Here is a 20744-nt window from a genome sequence, read left to right as displayed (position 1 = left end):
GTTCAGTTCAGCTCAATTCAGTTCAGTTCAGTCTATGAGAACAGACCCTTAGAGATTCATTATCCATTATGAACACATGTTACACAATTTGAGATGAAGGTGACTCTCGAAAACAATTAAAATTTTATTGAGAATTACTTAAGAACTAGAGTTCTTGAAATCCTTATTACTTCGTATTTGGGGATTTAAGATTTCATGGAGAACTACGTAAGAGCTATAGAGTTATTGAAAACCTAATTATTATTAGGGGAATTCAAGCCTTCAAGGCACAATTGTTTCTTGATTTTCTCTATTTTCATGTAAAAATCACTTAATGAGATACTCCACGAATATAATTTCAATAAGTAAATCATTAGTCCTTTAATCACAATTCATGAAAATAATACTACTCCACAGTACGAGTAAAAAAAAAAAAAAAAAGCAAATCCTAGTCACAAAAATCGAGTGTAGCTTCCATCCTAGGGAAACCTAACCAAAGCAATAAACAAAGACTACGACTCCAACAGGCAACACCCCCTTCTCTTTTTCTCATTTCTCCGTAGAAGAAAAGTAAAATCCCTCCGTTTTCAACATTTGTGTTCCCCCCTTCTCTCTCCTTTTTTTTTAAATCTTTGTTCACGTGACCCCTTTCACTCTTTCTCTCTCCTCAAAACCACACTTCCCCTTCTTCCTGTAAATTAAGATTAGATCTCTTTCCTTCAATTCCACTTTCATGCCCACATTACTCCATGCCTCCTTTCTTCATCTTCCTTTTCTTATTACCATTTTCATCAGCCGAGTTTAATCCATATCATCACCGCCACAACCACACCTGCTCAACCACCGCGCAACCACTGCACTGTCCGCCGTTCAACACCACACCACCATACCCATTCTCCACCACTCCCGGCTGCGGCCACCCTGACTTCCACCTTCACTGCTCTCCCAACTCTTCTTCTTATCTCATCATCAACAACCTCTCTTTCTCTCTCCTCAGTTATGACCCTTTTTCCTCTTCCCTCCTTCTCTCTCCTCTTTCTCTCTCCTCCCCTCACAATACCTGCTCTTCTCTCTCCTCTTCTATCCCTCCTCACCCCATTAATCTAACTAACACCCCTTTCAAAATCACTGATACTTCCTGCTCTCGTCTTTCTTTTCTCAAACCATGTCCTACTCTCTCTTTGCCTGATTGTGAGCTCTGTCCTTGGCATTGCTCGTTGATCAAACACCCGCTTCGGCTTACCCCCGGTTGCGGTCCGTCATCTCAGCCCGCAACCGAACAAGGGTGCCAAAACGATGTTATCGGATATTTGGATAAATTTCTAAAGTACGGGATTCAAGTGGAGTTTGAGCTGACCCATGATGAGTTCTTCAACAAGTGCAATGATTGCCGGTTGAATCGAAATGGGGTTTGCGGGTTCAATTCATCCGACCCGAATAAACAGTTCTTGTGTCTTCACGAAAGCATCCTCCCTCCTCCTTCTTTGTGGGTCCAGCACAAGAAGCATATTGCGGAGTTTACATCTGCGGTTGTGCTAATGTGTTTGCTTTGCTTCGTTGGGGTTTCGTTGTTCGCGCTCCGAAACGGGCGTTTCGGAGGCAATGGTGGTGGTAATAATGGAGCAATGTTGGAGGATCCGATGACAGTTTTTCTACACAATCATCGGTCCGCCTCGCTCCTTCCGCCGGTTTTCACATACGAGGAGCTCGAATCTTCCACCAACCGGTTCGACCCGAATAGGAAGATCGGCGATGGTGGGTTCGGGTCGGTGTTTTTAGGGAAGCTTTACGATGGTCGGACCGTTGCTGTGAAGTACTTGCATCGACACGGTGGTAAAGCCGTCCCAACGAAGTCGTTTTGTAATGAAATCTTGATACTATCATCAATTGAACATCCAAATTTAGTTAAACTTCATGGGTATTGTAGTGATCCACGTGGTTTATTATTGGTGTATGATTACATTCCTAATGGTACATTAGCTGACCATTTACATGGTCCGAATCGGCAGATATCCGGTTCGTTGAGTTGGCCGACACGGGTTGATGTTGCATTGCAGATTGCCATTGCGATTGAGTACCTCCATTTTACGGTCCAACCGGCGGTGGTTCACCGCGATATTACTGCTACTAATATATTTGTTGATCAGTATATGCGGGTTCGAGTAGGGGATTTTGGTTTGTCGAGGTTGTTGGTGTGTCCGGAGAAGAATTTATCCGGGGAATTACCCGGATCATCTTCGGGTTGTGTGTGGACTGGACCGCAGGGTACTCCGGGTTACTTAGACCCGGATTATCATAAGTCGTTTCGGTTAACCGAGAAGAGTGATGTGTTTAGTTTTGGGGTTGTGCTTTTGGAACTGATTACTGGGTTGAAGGCGGTTGACCTAAGGAGAGAAAAAAGGGAGGTGGGGTTGGTGGATATGGTAGTAGCTAGAATTCAAATTGGGTTGTTGGACCAAGTGGTAGATCCCACATTGGCGGCCGAAGGGCCTGCTGTGGTTGAGAGTGTTGCGGCAGTTGCTGAGCTAGCGTTCCGGTGTGTGGCCGATGATAAAGATGATCGACCTGATGCACGGGAAGTCGTGGCGGAGCTACGAAGAATATGGAGCCGTATCCGTGGGGTTAGAGTTTCTAATTCTAGCGTCGTGGTGGTCCCTGCAGCAGCGGAGGGGTGAGACTGGGAGGGTTGTGTGATGGTATTAAGTGGGTTTTTGATGTTAAACCTCTTCTTCTGTAATTTTGTACCACTATACTATATCATATCCTTAATGACTTTGTTGGGGGTTTTTGGAGGGTTTTGTGATCAATCTTATAATTGTTATGATGGGAAAAGAGATGAGATAATTAGGTTGGATATTTGTATGATGCCACATTGTAATATATTACATCATCATTATCACCAATTCAAGTGTATTTGATACGATAAAATGGAAAGTTTGTTGCTAAATTTTAAGATTGGGCACTTGATTTGTTCTATTTTTCAACAAAGCACAAAATTAATCATAGCCAACCTTTTGCTTTTGTTATACGAGTAGATCTTATATTACCCGAAATTCGTAGTCATAGCATTGGTGGGAAATTGACACAATCAAGACCACCATCGTCGGATGAGCTTGCAACCCCCAAAAGAACCTCACCATCTTTTGCTTGCTTGGAATTTTTTTGATAGCTTTTCCGACTCTTGACCTCTTGGGTTTAGCTATCTGCCTCTTTCTCCACAGATAGTAGCCAAACTATACCTAAATACTTGCAGACCAATGCGATAGACCAAACTTGAAGTCCTCTTCGGTAAATTAAATACGACTTTGCTGTGATTTTGTCATTGTTGAGAACCCCAGTAACAGCCTGACTAGCTTGTATACACAGAATGAGTACTGCAATGTGATGTATAAACCTGCAAATTTTAAGCCAATTAAGTCTTTATTTAAAGCATGGTATGGATCATTGGTGCAACAACTATGTCAATTGACAATCGTTCACCCTTGATGTCTAAAATGGCTTGTTCGATCTTTACATGTTTCTTACAACCACTTTTATTCACTACTTTACACCATCATATCAATATGCACTCTATGCATTCTTTGAAGGGGATGCATCCCCTTGTTTAACTAAATACATAGTACATACATACAGCTACTGAAAATATATCCTCTCCAGATGGTTTGCCTTATCAGCTGCTCTCACAGCTTCCTCCCTGCCCATCATTGAGTATCCTTTCTCCTGAAATACAAATATAGCAAACATTTCAAATAGCAACTCCTTGCCACAATTAACAAATTTTGAAGGAAGATACGAATCCATACCAATAGACGCCATAAAAAGGGCACACCATCCCTCGTCTTAAGTCGTTTCTCAATTGCCTCTATCACTACATTAAACATCACACAAATTAAAGGCAGTAAGTCAAGAATCCACTATGAAAGCAGCCAAACGTTCTCTGCATCAAAGTCGTACCTTTCGCAGCTTTTCCAGTATTCAGTAGTAAGATATACCAAACTTCATTAAACACATCAATTTGCTCATCGGATGCTCCTATTGCCTTGGAGTCATGAGGCATTATTTCATTTCAGCAATATGAAGCCAATAGCATATAGTACTTAGCAATTTAGTACTATAATATTCTAAGGCCTTGAATTCGTATGGTGAGCACTAGAGAATGTTCTGAATAATTGGATCAAGTAATAGGCTGTAAATTACCTTATAATCACATGCATCAAAATCTGAACCCAGGAGCTGTAGGGCACGTTCGTCATTACCTCTACCATACTCGTATATAGTTTCGGCAAGCTGAACAAACATTGAAATAAGAATCTAATTAGAAAAATGTACATAAATAATGATTGAATCCCAAAATAACAATTGACATACACAGAGCCCTCTTTGAAACTGCTGCTGTTTCTTATCGCTCATATTTGACACTCTACATAAAAAATAAAATGTAAGTCAAGTCTCCATACACTCAACACAATGCACGAAGAAAGGAAAAGATTTCCAAATGTCTGACCTGAGCTTCAAACCTTTAAGCAACTCTTGTGCCGCAGGAAGCTTATCCGTATTTGTTAAAGCCCATAATATGAACAAATCAAGCTGCCATTCCAAGTACCAAAGCGACTAACACAACCAAGAAACAGCAAGTATTAGTTACTCTAATTCTCTTCTGAATATAACATAAGCACGACACTTCCAAGTAGTTTTTTTTAGATAATTTCATAAAAGAGAGACTTTATTAAGAAGGTAGTTGCAAAAAGTTTTGACAAGTTGTGTTGAAACGACAAGTAACCGTAGACATTATCTTCATATACAAATATAGAGTATTAGTTTGTAATAAAGAAATTCCAAAAACCTTGCCATATGAGGCATTAAAACATTGTGCAATACAAATCTACAAGGCCAACACCTGAAAAATATTTCAAACAACTGCTATAATTGTATAAGGCTTTGACAATACACTGCAGAAAATTGATCACTTTACTCACTTTATCAGTCAAAAGTTCAGCTAAATTCTTCAAACGATCCTCAAATAGAGTTATCTGACCTCGTATATGTAATCTCAATAGTAATCCCAATGCATTTAAATAGACCTGAAACCCGAAAAAAAAAAAAAAAAAAAAAAAAAAAAAACCCATGTTGGGAAAAAAAAAAAGAGCTTGAACAATATGTACAAGTGTCATGTAACATAAGGGAAAATTATTAAACCTCTGGGCGTGTCGCATCAGTTCTATCTATTTCCCTCATTATACAATGGTCATACACATCTAAGACCTTTGCTACTGGAGAATGACCTTCCAAGTAACAAAGAGCAACGTGCCACCAATTATGTGTGTACCTGGGGGCCAATAACTAGTCCTTAGCACAGAATGACAAAGCAAAGTTATACAATACTTTGTATAATAAAATCAGATGTACAAAGTAGCATTGACAGGATATACTCATGAAGGAGATTGCAATACTAACAAAATTCATACATGAATGACGAACAGGAACTCCATGAAGGCGAGCAATCTTCCATGAACTGTACAGCTTCAGCAAAACGACATTCATGTTGAAGAACATGGCACAGCTGCATTGACAGAATGTGTTAGCTGATGTTCCATCACCATGATACACACAGCACACTAAAAATTGTATCTGACAACAAATTCAAATTGGCACAAATGCAAAATTGAGTTCCTCATACACCAAGCCACTTGCTACTAAGCCATAATATGGTCTATGGCTTTACAGGAATGAAACGACAGAGAATTGAACCCAATTGAAGAGAAATGGGTATAGATCCAGTACCATTATGCTGAGGCTTCGACTAGATTAGGCCTAACAGTAAAATGGAAATTGATAAAAGAGTCAAGTACATATGACATACTGAAGTAAAGGTACTTTAAAATTTCTGAAAAAGGTGCTAAAAGGTTTGACTCACACAATGTTGTGCCCAAACATCTTGCTTGTTGATCTCAAGTGCCTTTCTAGCAGCTCTTTCAGCTTCCTCCATCTGTCCGAGCTCCAACAGAGGAAAAGAGAGCATGCCATGAATGTAAGCTTCCTCTTCATTCTCGGGTAGTACCTAAATGAATCAATGAAATTGGTAGCAAAGTTTCAAAGTCAATCACAGGTTCAGGTATACAAGTAGAGTAATCCTTTGTTTTGTTTGATCAGAAACACCAGAGAGACTCTAATGTATTAATGTTCGTTAGAAAGAGAACCTGCTGCACTAGATTAAGAGAAGGACTAGGCAGCCCCATGTAGAAGCAAAGTACTTGAGCCCTCTTCAAGGAGGATAAATCCTTTGGGAAATCCCTTAATAACTGTCAACCAAAAATATGCAAAGACAGCTCAGGAATAACTAATCATCTGACTTTTACAAAAACTAAAATCTCAAGAAGTTTATGCTGCTAAATCATACAAGTACTAATTATAATTCCGATATCAAATATTCCAAAGACGTAATACACTCTACTTTACATAACTTGCCTCCATTCCTACAATGAAACTACCCCTTGCTAAGGCCTTGATCTAGCTAGCTTGGAAGCACTAATGAGCAGTATTCAATCTTTAGCCCCAACTCAAAAGTCACTATCTGTTTAACAGAGAAGAAATCATATACCCTTCCATTTTACTAGTTATTCCATTTGACTTTACACTAATTATCCAGTCATTTTGACCATTGTGTGCTATTTATACAAACTTCGTAATAAAATCATAGTTATGTTGGATCTGATTGGATTCATCTTTATAAAATATTTTTAAACCACATAATTTTAATAGTTTTAAACAATAAACAATTAAAGATATAAAGGATTGAAGACAGAATTTCGCAATTAATAATCTATTTTCCTTCTCCAGTGTTAGTTAATGCCAAAACTAATAAATCTCAACAAAATAATCTGAGTATAATTTAGTAAGCTAAACATCATAGCTTTCATAGGACCACTCCAAAATGTAACGAATAAAAGCGAAATCCAAAAACAGGACATGATCAATTGTTAAACAAAGTAACGTTATTTAAACAAATTTCTAAAGACTCAATAAAATCAAACCTTAAAATGGAACTCTAGTGCTACATCATCATCCATATCATCAGAAATCATACACGAAACGGCATCAAACACTGCTTTCTCATAATCTGTTGCTTCATCCTGCATCATAAACCCCAACAAATTAAAAATCACAACTTTAACTCTTAACAATTAGCAAATAATTTTAAAATTAATTATTAGAGTAACAAAATTTTTATTAATTTTTTAAAATACTTACATAGTGGGACTTGGCAGATTGAAGAAATGAAAGAGCTTCAGAAGGGTGACTTGAGAAAGAGAAATGGGCAGCCAAGGTATTCCCTAAAACACAGCTTTCATCATGAACTGGAGCATCCAATATGATTGACCTCTTTCTCCCATAATTCAACACCTTCAATCAAATTAAACATGACCCAATTAATCAATTAACTTCACAACGACACCTTACATCATTTTTATCCTTGCGGACACAACAATTAAATAACAATTAATTCAAAAATTAATCCCAAAAATGGATTAATCAATTGAAGAAAACCTGGTCATAGAAATCATTAATGGCAGAAATACAGTGATTAGAAGTAGTATTGACTGGATATCCCCATTTGTCAAACTTCAAAGCTTCTTCTTTTCCCATGATTTTCTCTCTCTAGAAAATTGGATGTGTTTCAGTGATGAATGACGAGAGAGAGTGTTACAAGACTTGAAACTCCACCGAATGAGAATGATGTTGTAGACTTGTAGTTTGGGAATTTTTGTTAAGTGTTTTTTGTTTGTTGTTGATGGAAATGTTGATTTAGGCAAAATTATTGTGAGTGGGTTTATACTTCATACCACAAAAAGTTAATTACTACTCGTTTTTTTTAAAATTAAATCAAGAACCCCCCCCCAAATAAAGGGCACTAATCTTGATATCCTGGCGTTTAGTTTTGCTGCTAGTGTCATTTAAGGTGTTTGCTTGGAGGGATAGAAATAAAAGGGATAATGACGGAGGATAAAAATGGAAATTGAAAGGTGGGACAAAAATAAACACGAGTAGTTTTTATCCCATGTTTGGTAAGTATGCGAAATAAATTAGAGATAAGTAATAAAATTATAAAATTACCCTTATTAAACTCTATTAAGAATGGTAGTGGGTCGGGTAAATAGGAGATCCGCCCTATCCCCGCCTCAATGGGGCAAGGATGGAGGGAGGTTTGGCAGGTGGTGGGACGAGGATGGGTATAAATAAAACTGTACTCGCCATGGATGGTGGGGCCAATATGGATTTAGAATAAATCCACCTATCCCCGCCCTGCCCCATCAGCCGTCTTATTCCGCCTTATACTACTTTTTGTATAATAAACATAAAATATTATATTAATAATATTAGCGTCGTATGAATTTCGCCAAGTGCATGAGGTTTATTAAAAATGATAATACTTCATATTACTGTCATATAATATGTCATTATAGTAGTAGGTATAAGGTAGGTATGCAGCGGGTTTGAGGTGGGTATGGATATCCAAATGGGTGGTGAGATGAGATGTATATTAACTTGTATCTTTCGGGGTGGGTATGGATATGGATATTGTACCCATCATGGGTGGTGATGCATGGATGGGTATAAGATTTATTTTTAGGCGGGTATGGGTGTGGATGTACCATCCTTCGCATCCGACCTGCCTTATTTCCATCCCTAACTTCTACCATTTTTCCTTACCCTTTCAATTTCATTAAGGGGCGTTCGGTAGGAGGGAGTTTGGGTGGGTGTAGACACCCATTTGTGTCTCCCCAAAACCAAACCCAGTGATGAGTACCTTTCGCGTTGAATCATAATCGAATGAAGCGAAAGTGTGGAAAGTCTAGTGTTGTGGATAGTTTTAATTTCTTTTCTCCTCTCTCTGTTTTTGAAAACTTATTTTAAGAAAACAGTCAATCCAGTTTGGTTGGTCCATGATATGGGTCCAATAATAGTGTAGTTGGATGGGGCTTGACAAGACCTTTCCAACGATATATTATAAACCCAATTCCGATGAATATTGAGGAAGTTATGGCCAATTTACTAAACTGGGCCCGTTTTGAGCCTTATGTACGGCCCAATGATCTAGGGGAGGGCCTAATATGATTTATCATTCCTAATGCAATTAGGAATGGTTTTAGTCTTCTAGATTCTTCTAGAAGGTTCTTTTCATTCCTAATTCAATTAGCATTGATAAATTGACTTTTGTTGACTTTTCAGAGTTTTAATTAAAATCAAAAAGCATTTTTGAGGAAAAGATACGATTTTATCCTCCAGTACGGCAAACTTATCTGATTTTCGAAAACGCGTTAAAATTAGGCTTGGCACCTGACCCCAGGCTTTGGCGCCTGGAACCAGGCTTGGCGCCTGGCGCTAGTCATTGGCGCCAGTGTTGGTGCCTTCCGCCAATTAGCCAGGGTTTGCGCCAGCTCTGTTTTTTGTGCGTCAGACTCTGGTTTGATATTTTATCTTTTTGGCTGATTTCTCTATAAATAACGTATTAAAAACTCCGTTTTCATTAACCAATTCTCACGATCATTCACCTACAATCAGTTTTCATTCGCAATCATTAATTCTCTATTTCTCTCTTAATCATTCACCAACTCTCATCAAGATTTTCTTGATTATTTTCTCTCTCTCTTTCTTTTTTCTAAACTTGCTTTTACATACAAAATTCCGCATTCATTAGATCTAGAAACACCTATCCATATTCGAAGTTGCCTTCGCCCTAGACGTGAAAGGTTTTAATTTCTGAGGGTTTGGTCCCAAATCTCTCTTTCAATTATTTAATTTAATTGTTTGTTTATTATTTTCCTCGAAGTTACTAACGTGTGTATTTTGTTATTAGAAAGAGGTACGAGGCATCGAAGTAAGTACTTTAATTAATTTATTGATGTTATGATGTAGAAATCATGTTTATATTGTTATTATGATATTCCTAGTATCATGTCTAGGGTAATTTTAATATCAAATATGCTTATTATGATTGTTACGACGCTTCCTATGTTCTTCCTAATATTTATGATTGTTAGTATCATGTTAGGGCTAAAGATTTGATTTTTATTGCTTAGTGACATGCTAGGGTTTGTTATTAATCTTGTTAGTATCATGCCTAGGATCTTGCTGTTTTTATTATGCTTTAATGTTGATATGATTATTTTAATTATGATTTTATGATTGTTATAATTTATGATGATTATGATTATTGTTATTGTTATGATTATTATAATTATTCATGATATTGTTTATTTATTATGTTGCTTGATATTGATTTTTATTGCTTGATCACACCTTTTATGCATGTTTAAAGGGAATTTGATACTTGTAATCACGCTTAATAAGATAATTAATAATCTTGTTAGGGTTAATTTTGATTATAATTCAAGTGATCGCCAATAATAGTTTATTTGTGCATTAATATTCAACCAACATAGATAAACAGGTTTAGGGTTAATCTGTTGATTGCATGTTAATCAGAAAGCGCACATGAATACGATCAGAATAAAGTAGAGGCCTATTATTAGGGCAGGTTCAATCTCTTTTAGGTTGGATTTGTACCTTCATCCCCGAACCCTTATTTGGTTCTAGACCTTATGGAGTTGACGATCTCTTGGATCGTTAAGGGGTGTAACCTTCACCTCGTGAACGGTTTACAAGTTCCTAAAAACTTGTTGGCGACTCTTTTGCTCTATCTTCTTCCCTTTTGGACGCCACCGTACTTTAGTGTATGATCATATATAGTGGGGTTCAAGCTAGTGGGATTAAGGCTTGAAATTATTCCCTACAGTGGGAAGGGTATTTTATGTCCCCAAAAAATAAGGAAAACTTAACAACAACAAACCAACCTTTGCCCCATCCTTCCAAAATGGATCAACCTTTAAATCTTCTCAAAATAAACATAAGTTTGCATTTTTTGCTCCCATAGTAAACCAAGCAGCTCATTTGACCTCTTATATATACCAGGTTGTAATCCACGTGTCATGTCCTCATAGGTTAATTTTTTTAAAAAAAAATATTTTGATGATTAACAAAAATTTATTTATATTAATGTTTAAAATCAAATAATATTTTCTTAAAAAACAAACACCTTCCCTTTCCCCACCACTGCCAGCCCCATTCCCCACTAGCCACCTCTCCCTGCCTGCCAGTGGTGACGCTCAAACGGAAGCAGCACCTCAACACACTAAAATCGACCAAGATCAAATCCAACAAAAACCAATCAACCAAGATCAAATACGGATTCCCCTTTTCTAATCCGATCTCCTCTAATCTGATCACATTCTACCCCAAAATCATCAATGGCGCACCATCGCATCACCGCCATCGCCATCAGCAAGAAGAAGAAAAGAAAAAAAAAAATATCTAGGATCGTAACCTAAAGCTGTGATACCATGTTAGATATTCGGGAAAACTCCTCAATCTGGAGTGTGTACCATTGATCACTTTAAATAATGTTACAAGCTTATCCTAATCACGTTAGGAATTTCATAAGATAATTATACAAAAGCTAGTAAGATAAATATACAAATATATCCGACAAATATTATCTAAAGATAATATCTATCATTTTGTTTGTTTTTTTTTGTTAATATTTTAAATTAAAAACATAATTAAATGAAAAACAATAAAAATAAAAAAAGTGACTGGTTATTCAGGTCATAAGTCAACTTGGTTTAATATAGAAAAAAAATGCAAACTTGTGTTTATTTTAGGAAGATTTAAAGGTTGGTCCATTTCGGGAGAATGGAGAAAAGGTTGGTTTGTCGTTATTAAATTTTTCAAAAAATAATATCGGGAGAGGGGGGGGGGGGTGGGGGAATTATTTTTACTATAAAAAGACAAATCCACCCTTAATGATAAGAAAAGGAAAAAAAATATTTGTAAGGCTATATTAGAAAATTTGTCATATATTCCCAACTTAATCTCGTGACTATCCTTCGTCAAAAAAAAAAAAAATCTCATGACTATCCAAACATGGGAATTGCTTTAAATTCTCAATCCCATTCCTATCATCTAATTCCCAAATTTCCATTCCTACTTGCCAAACGCTTCGCAAAGGTAATTTGGTGTTTTTCAACCCTTTTTTTTTTTATCCATTCCCTTTATACAATCTCCCCTTAGTTATAGAAATGGAGAGATAAGTGGGTGTTTTTATCCTTATCCCTAACCCCCTAAAAAAACACTACTTTTCTTCTATCCCCATCTTTTATCCTTATCTCACTCCTTTTATCTCCCTAAACAAACACCTTTTAGTACCTTGCACTTGAAACTTTTTTTTTTTCTTTTTAATTAATAGTATATATAGAGTGTTTTGTGTGTGGTTGGACACATTATCTTATTTCTTGTAAAAGAACAAAGTGACTCCATAACACTGATCGAATAACCCCTGTAAGGCTGTAATAATATTCATCGAGAACACCCCACAAGACAAATGAAGTAACCCTTGTAACACTGATTGAGTAACTCATATAACACTGACGAAGTAACCCCCATGATGATTTGCCACATAACCACATATAAGAATTTGTGTAATACATAATGATCTCTTTTTGGATACAATAGCATTTCAGTAGTTGAACTCAACATACACATTATTACTTAACACAAACTATTGGGTGAGGCTATTTGTGAGACGAACATTGTTTCTCGCTTGTGTTTCTAAATCTATTTGAACTTATTAACGCTTCGATTGTAAACAAGATTAAACCCAAAACTTTTTTTTATAATTATTTTTAAGAACCCAAAACTTATTTGTTTACAACTTACAAGTCATTAATTTTTAATACCTTGTGTCATGAGCCTTGACATAGGTCTTTTTTCTTTTTTTTTTTTTTAACTTTAAGCAGCTCCAAAGACAAAGATGTTGTCAAGTTTTGTGTAAATATTTTCCTTAGTTTGTATTGCAAATCAACAAAGTATAAATATTACAACCTAATATAATGTAACCTAAAGCCCAATTAAGACTCATTTACATAAAGCATAACTATACACAATATATAGCCCAACAACTCCCTCTCAAGTTGGAGCATGGAGATCATAAATGCCCAATTTGCGAAGTAGGTACAAAATTTCCGCTTGCCTATATAAAACCTTAGTAAAAATATCTGCTAGTTGCTCATCCGTCGAAACATGACTAGGAGATATAATGGCAAACAACCTCTGATCAATATTCTTATTAGTACGTTAATGAAACACAGGATTTTTAGCAATATGTAGAGCCGACTTACTGTCAAAAAATAAGTCCATCGCACGTGGGTGCGCCACTCGTAAACTAGCTACCAAGTAGTGATTTCAACCATTTAAACTCTGAAGTTATGGCTTCTATAGACCTATATTTGACCTCTGCGGATGATTCAGATTCGGTATGTTGTTTCTTGGTATTCCAAGACACAGGAGAAAAACCAAGAAAAACGAGCCAACTAGTGAAATAACGCCTAGTTATGGGACAACTGGCCTAATCCGAATCACACCATCCGGACAAGGAAAGAGAACCATCGGCCCAAAGTAGGATACCTTGACCCAAACACCCTTTCAAATAACGCACAACTCGAATGGCCGCATCCCATTCGTCTTGTCGTGGGACTTGCATAAATTATGCCAAGATGTGTACGATGTAAGCCAAATCAAGGAGAATGAAAGACAAGTCAAAATCATCAAGGAGAATGAAAAACATTGGCCTGTACCGTTCAAAATCATCAAGAACCTCAACCTTAGCGAGTGTAAGTGTGTGATTTTGCTCAATAGGAAAACTTGAAGGCTTTGAGGTCAAAAGACATGCCTTTGCAATAATGTCTAGTGTGTACTTACATTGACATAAATAGATACCCTCGGGGCTTCTAGACACCTCAACCCGAAGAAAGTACTTCAAAACCCCAAATCCTTCATATGAAAACATTCACTTAAATATCGTTAAATGATATAATTACAGAAAAATCATTACTAGAGATAATTAGATCGTCGACGTACAGAAGTACATTAAGTTGAATATTGCCGTGAGTTAGAGTAAAGAGGGAGTAATCTGAATAAGATTGAAGGAACCATATTTCTTCAAGGAAATAACTAACTTAGCAAACCAGCATCCCAGGGCTTGTTTAGACCATACAACGACTTCTTCAAGCGACAAACCATTCTTGGTTTTGCCACCGTAAATCCAGGAGGTAATTTCATATAAACCTCCTCATCTAAGTCACTATGTAAGAAGGCGTTGTGAACATCCATTTAATGCAATTTCCAATTCTTAGCTTTGGCAACAGTTAAAAAAGTATGAACAATAACCATTTTTGCTACTGGAGCAAATGTCTCATTGTAGTTGTAACACCCCCAATTCTCCCTCTACGTAAAAACTATATTTATACGTATACAAATACCGTAGAGATAGACTAGGGAGTATTACCGCCACGTGAAAACGTACGGCTTAATTAATTACTCAAATTGCAGCGGAAAAATAACTAACTTTTATTAATAAAAAAATGAGTAACCATAATAACTGTTTCAAAATAATTCAATAAAAACTCCACACATAAATAAAATTAACTCCTAACTATGTGATCCCAATCCCGACCCTAGTATGCGCACGAACAACTCCACACCTGAAATCAAGACTGCTTACCAAAAATGGTAAACAGGGCGAACCAAAACAAAAAGGAACACGGATTAGCACAAATGCTAAGTACGTATAAGTGCAAGGCATGTAAATAATTTTATTACTCAAACATTTTTTCGAAATAACCATTTAACTTGTCACAAGTCACTTTCAAAATTAGACTTTCTAAAATTAAACCTTCCAAGGGTAGTAATGTTCATCAATCAAAGCTTTCCAAACCAATAGATTTTTAATTTATAAACTTCCAATTTTAAAATATAATTCCAAACCAATTTCCTCACCTAAGTGTGCACACCCCCTAAGCAAGTTATACTATACTCGAGGAAAGACCAGATCATACAAAGCTCATGGTCTTACTTAACCAGTCCCGGGTAGAGGGACAATTAAAATATCAAATACTCAGGCTCATAATGAGCTGCAAATTTTAGATTAACTCAATCAAATGATTTATAAATTAAACCAACTTTTATTAAATCAATCAACACTTTTAGAGATCAAACCTTTAAATCATAAAATCATATATTTTAACTCGTCATAAAAATCATTAACTTAAATATTCATATGTAACATTTATTCAAACAATCATTAAAACAAACGTTTATTTACCAAACACGCATTCAAAATTGTATCAAGGACCTAGCCACCTATACGTACCTTGATCACGAGAACAAATAAGGTACGATCACTAAACTTGACCACGATCGAGGGACTCCTCCTACACAATTAAAATAACCTTAATTAATATAAGGTTAACACAACTAACACAAAACCATAAATAATACTCTACTTGTGCATGGACTACCTAAATATTAACCTTTAATTTATAAGATCAAGTCTTGTTAACAAGTTATTTTAGTATCAAAATAACAATCTTAGTATCAAAATAGTATTGTTAGTATCATAAATGGGTATTAGAAAACATAATAATAATAATAATAATAATAATAATAATAATAATAATAATAATAATAATAATAATAATAATAATAATAATAATAATAATAATAATAATAATAATAATAATAATAATAATTTATGATAAGTAAGGGAATATGAAGAGTAGTATGTATATGTATTGGCAAGGGGTAAGTAAGGAAGGTGCGTATTGCACCTTACTGGCAGCATATAGCGTCAAGCAAGGACGGCAGCGGCAAGTTGTTTCCGGCGACATTAAGGTGGCAACTAGGGTGGTGGCAATACTTGGTTGCGGTTGCGGTGTTTAATCAAACAAGAAGGGAGTAGAGGAGGGCGTGAGATTGAGAGTAGAGTAAAGAGTGTTTTGATTTTTGGTGTGAGGAATTTGTGAAGGGTTGAGGGTCTATTTATAGTGTTTAAGGGTGGAAAAGATAGAGTTCAAGAAGGTATAGGATTAGTGTGAAAACTAGATAAGTTTGGTTAGTTAAATGAACTTGAATGCCATTTAGCCTAGGTTAATTTATGTGAAAAACAAATGAAAGATATTAGAGGAAAAAGTAAGATAAGTGTTAATTGGTTAGAGAAATAAGATAGGAAGATAAATTAGGAGATTATATCACTTAAGGAATTAAGGTTGAAGATAACCATCTCCAACACACGACCAACTTTTTCTTCTTCTTCTTCTTCTTTTTTTTTTTTTTTTTTTTTTTTTTTTTTTTTTTTAATAAATGAAAATCATAATTAACAAATATAAATATTTTAGATAATATTAAAACTATGTTAGTTGTAAATCATATTTAGATATTATCTTTAAAAACTCTTGAAATTGTTAGTATAAAATATAAACCGACCTTTAACAGATAATTAAGCCTATATTATTAATTTAGAAATCCGAAAATAATTAATTATTGAAATGATTAAATACTTATATTTGGCGCCAAAATTGAAAATTCATTTTGGCTCCAAATTAAATAATTTAATAACTTTCCAAAATATTTTCTCAAAATTCAGAGTATTACAGTCTATCCTCCTTAAAAGAAGTTTCGTCCCGAAACTTAAAATTATTTAATAACTCGAATTAATACTCTAAAATATCTTAAATTGGTTAAAATTTAGTAAGTTCATGCACAACCTAAAGACTTTACTCAAAAGACTCAATTAATAAAGACATAAAAAGGAAAGCGAGAAACTCTATTGCAGTCTACCCCCCTTAAAAGGAAGTTACGTCCCCGTAACTTAACCACACACCATGAAAAGGTTAGGGTACTTTTTACGCATTTCTGCCTCAGCCTCCCAAGTTGCTTCCTCAACCTTATGGTTTGACCATAGAACCTTGACAATCTTCACATCCTTACTTGTAGTGCTTCTGACTTTACTATCTAAAATTCTCACCGGGCTTTCTTCATAGGTCAACAAACTTTCATCTAGCTCAATTATCTATGGTTCTAGCACATGTGAAACATCAGGAATGTACTTGCGAATCTGACTTACATGAAAAACATTGTGCACCCTTTCCAACTCGTTGGGTAAGTCCAACTTATATGCTACTTTCCCAACCTTCTGAAGAATCTCATATGGCCCAATGTACTTTGGGCTCAACTTTCCCCTCTTACCAAATCTCATTACCCCCTTTATAGGAGATATCTTTAGCAACACCTTCTCTCCTACTTGAAACTCTACATCTCTGCGCTTCTCATCAGCGTAACTTTTTTGTCTATCTTGGGCTGCTTTGATTTTCTCTTGGATCAGCTTCACTTGCTTAACAGTTTCCTCTATCATTTCAAGCCCAAGTACAACAGTTTCACTTATGTCACTCCAACAAACTGGGCTCCTGCATTTCCTTCCATACAAGGCTTCAAACGGGGCCATTCCAACGCTTGCATGATGACTATTATTATACGAAAACTCAATCAAGTCTAAGTGGTCTTCCCATGAACCTTGATACTCCAATACACATGCTCTCAACATGTCCTCCAAGGTCTGGATGGTCCTTTAAGTCTGACCATCAGTTGCAGGGTGAAAAGATGTGCTCATCAGTAACTTTGTTCCCATGGCCTTTTGCAAGCTTTTCCAAAAGTTAGACAAGAACCTCGAATCACGATCTGAAATGATATCTGTCGTAGGCACTCCATGATACTTCACCACAAACTTCACATATTCCCTTCCTAACTGATCCATAGACAAAGTTTTTTTCATAGGTATAAAGGTTGCAGACTTAGTCAATCGATCCACAATGACCCAAATCGTGTCATTCCCTGCCCTGGTCCTTCGTAAAGCCCCCACAAAATCCATGGCGATCGAATCCCACTTCCACTTTGGTACTTCCAAGGATTGAACTATTCCTTGTGGCCTTCGATGCTCTATCTTCACTTTTTGGCATGTTAAGCATTTTTCCACAAACTTTGCTACTTCTTTCTTCATGTTTGGCCACCAAAAGACCTTCTTCATATCCTTATACAACTTATCCCCTCTAAGATGCATCGAAAAAGGAGAGCTATGGGCCTCCTCCATCAGTCTCTGTTTGATGTCCCCACGATGTTGTGGAATACACCATCTCCCTTTAAATCGAATACTTCCCTCATCTGCAACGGTAAAGTCCAAAACCTGCCCTCCCTCAATCTTCTCTTTTATTGCCTTCAACTTCGAGTCCCCCAATTGACTTTCTCTAATCTCATCATAAATAGAAGGTTTCACTGCCAAGGCATTCAACATCATATTGACCTCTCCGTGCTCCATCACTTCTAAATTCATCTTCTGAAATTCCACACACAGCTTGTCTGGTAAAATCATCATATTCATCAAATGGCTAGTTTTCCTACTTAAAGCATCAGCTACCACATTAGTTTTCCCCTCATGATATTGGATATTTACACTATAATCTTTCATAAATTCCAACCATCGTCTCTGTCTCGAGTTCAAATACTGCTGAGTGTAAATGTACTTTAGACTCTGATGATATGTGAACATTTTACAAGTTGCACCATATAGATAATGTCTCCAAATTTTCAAAGCAAACACAATCGCAGCTAACTCCAGGTCATGGGTTGGATAGTTAACCTCATGCAGTTTCAACTGTCTCGAAGCATATTGTAGGGAATATTTTAAGTGTTACCCCAAGCTTGAACCCCACTGTGATCATACACTAAAGTACGGTGGCGTCCAAAGTGAAAGAAGATAGAGCAAAAGAGTCGCCAACAAGTTTTAGGAACTTGTAAGCCGTTCACAGGGTGAAGGTTACACCCCTTAACGATCCAAGAGATTGTCAACTCCAATAGGTCTGGAACCATGACTGGTAGTTCGGGGATGAAGGTACAAATCAAACCTAAAAGAGATTGAAACTGCCCTAATAATAGGCCTCTACTTTATTCTGATTGTATTCATGTGCGCTTTCTGACTAACATGCAATCAATAGGTTTACCCTAAACCTGTTTAATCTATGTTGGTTGAATATTAATGCACAAACAAAACTATTATTGGCGATCACTTGAATTATAATCATATTAACCCTAAACAAGATTATTAATTATCTTATTAAAAATTATTACAAGTACAAATTCCCTTTAAACATGTATAAAAGGTGTGATCAAGCAATAAATAATATGTATATCAAGCAACATAATCATAATAATAATCATAACAATTATTAATTATAATAACAATTATAATCATCATCATAAAATAATCATGTTAAATCATAATAATAGCAAGATCCTAGGCATGATACTAACAAGATTAATAACAAACCCTAGCATGTCACTAAACATCAAAGATCAAATATATAGCCCTAACATGATACTAACATGAATATTAGGAAAGACAATAAAAGGCATCATAGAAATCATAATTGACATTATATTCTTTACCTTAAACATGATACTAGGAACTTATTGTTGTCACCCTAAACATCAAATTAAGAAAAACATCCTAAAATGATACTAGGAATCATAATAACAACCTAGACATGATCTCTATATCATAATATCAATAAAACAATTAAAGCACTTACTTGGATGCCTCGTATCTCTTTCTAATAACAAAATACACATGTTAGTAACTTCAAGGAAAATAATAAATCAAACAATTAAATTAAATAATAATTGAAATAGAGATTTGGGACCAAACCCTCAGAAATTAAAACCTTTCACGTCTAGGGCGAAGGCAACTTCGAACTTGGCTAGGTGTGTCTAGTGCTAATGTATGAGTAATTGTGTTTGTAAAAGGGCTAGGCTAGAAAGAGAGAGAGAATCAAGAAATTCTTGATGAGAGTTGGTCATTGATAAAGGGGAGATATGACCTCTATTTATAGAGAAAAAAGAGAGTCGAAGAATAAGAAAAGAATCCGAATTCGAATCGAAATAGAACTCGATGGACAACAGTTTTTGCGGATTTGTTTTTATCATATCTTTTGATCCAAAAGTCCAAATAAGGCATATAATATGTCGTTGGAAATCTCTTGAAGTCTACTTTCTAAGCCAATTAGAATCAGATTAAAATATTTTGTATATAAAAAGATATGGACGAAATAGTAGGACGGTGTCAGTTTTGGATAGAGTTTTATATCTCATTCTTATCTTTTTCGTTATAGCTCGGATTAAATATTATAATATATCATTGGAAAGATAATTTCAAGATATATCCAACCATATAAGATTTGGATAAATATTATGAGGCACAAAAATAATATCTGACTGTCTTTGAACATCTTTAAATTTGAATAGAATTAGGATTTAAGAAAAAAGAAAGTTTTAAAAAAGGAAAGTTTTTATTTAACTCAATTTCTTTAATCTTATCTTTTCAAAAGGGATAATTAAGATCTTTTAGAAATTTATGGAAGCTTCTAATTAATCCTAATTAGTTTAGGAATAGGATTAAACCTTTGGACCCTCCACATGATCATTGGGTCGTAGGTAAAATCCTGTTTGGGCCCAGTTTAGTATTTTGGCCATAACTTTCTCATTATTCATCGGAATTGGGCTTATAATATATCATTGGAAAGGTATTTTCAAACCCCATCCAACTACACCATTATTTTACCCTTATCATGGACCAAACTAAACTGGAATGCACGTTTTTCATAAATAAGGTAAGAAAAGAAATATTTTCAAAAACAGAAAGAAGAGATATTTTAATAAAAACATCCTCTTCACTAGACTTTTCACACTTTCTCTTTATTCGATAATCAAATGACATGAAAGGTATTCATCACTGGGTTTAGTTTTGGGGAGACACATTTGGGTGT

At 35.7% G+C, this 20744-nt stretch overlaps 1 protein-coding gene and 1 pseudogene across 1 annotated transcript; one reads left to right on the top strand and one right to left on the bottom strand.

Annotated features, from left to right (window-relative positions):
- The first annotated feature begins 615 nt into the window (after window positions 1–615).
- LOC145564842 (LEAF RUST 10 DISEASE-RESISTANCE LOCUS RECEPTOR-LIKE PROTEIN KINASE-like 1.5 pseudogene) lies at window positions 616–2990 on the top strand (annotated as a pseudogene).
- Window positions 2991–3523: 533 nt separating this feature from the next.
- On the bottom strand, window positions 3524–7856 carry LOC145564760 (uncharacterized). Its single transcript, XM_081624989.1, has 14 exons — window positions 7525–7856; window positions 7228–7380; window positions 7011–7109; window positions 6177–6278; window positions 5894–6037; window positions 5445–5539; window positions 5176–5305; window positions 4956–5060; window positions 4484–4590; window positions 4348–4399; window positions 4177–4266; window positions 3934–4018; window positions 3783–3847; window positions 3524–3699 (listed from the first exon to the last, which is right to left on the bottom strand). Exons 1-14 carry the CDS (start codon window positions 7621–7623, stop codon window positions 3613–3615), a joined length of 1413 nt encoding a protein of 470 aa, XP_081481115.1. The 5' UTR covers window positions 7624–7856; the 3' UTR covers window positions 3524–3612.
- Window positions 7857–20744: the final 12888 nt, after the last annotated feature.

This window comes from Chenopodium album, chromosome 1, assembly GCF_948465745.1.
Source record: "Chenopodium album chromosome 1, dcCheAlbu1.1, whole genome shotgun sequence".
Classification (NCBI taxonomy): domain Eukaryota; kingdom Viridiplantae; phylum Streptophyta; class Magnoliopsida; order Caryophyllales; family Amaranthaceae; genus Chenopodium; species Chenopodium album.
The sequence above is the reverse complement of the archived record's forward strand: the minus strand, read 5'-3'. Positions and strand labels throughout refer to the sequence as shown.

What these genes read in the sequence shown, in the direction of transcription:
- LOC145564760 (XM_081624989.1), bottom strand. Translation starts at nt 7,623, where the DNA reads ATGGGAAAAGAAGAAGCTTTGAAGTTTGACAAATGGGGATATCCAGTC. An exon ending in ATGTTTGGGCACAACATTGT is followed by an intron (nt 5,540 to 5,893) that starts GTGAGTCAAACC and finishes CTGTCAATGCAG; the next exon opens with CTGTGCCATGTTCTTCAACA. An exon ending in AGTTCCTGTTCGTCATTCAT is followed by an intron (nt 5,306 to 5,444) that starts GTATGAATTTTG and finishes ATTGGCCCCCAG; the next exon opens with GTACACACATAATTGGTGGC.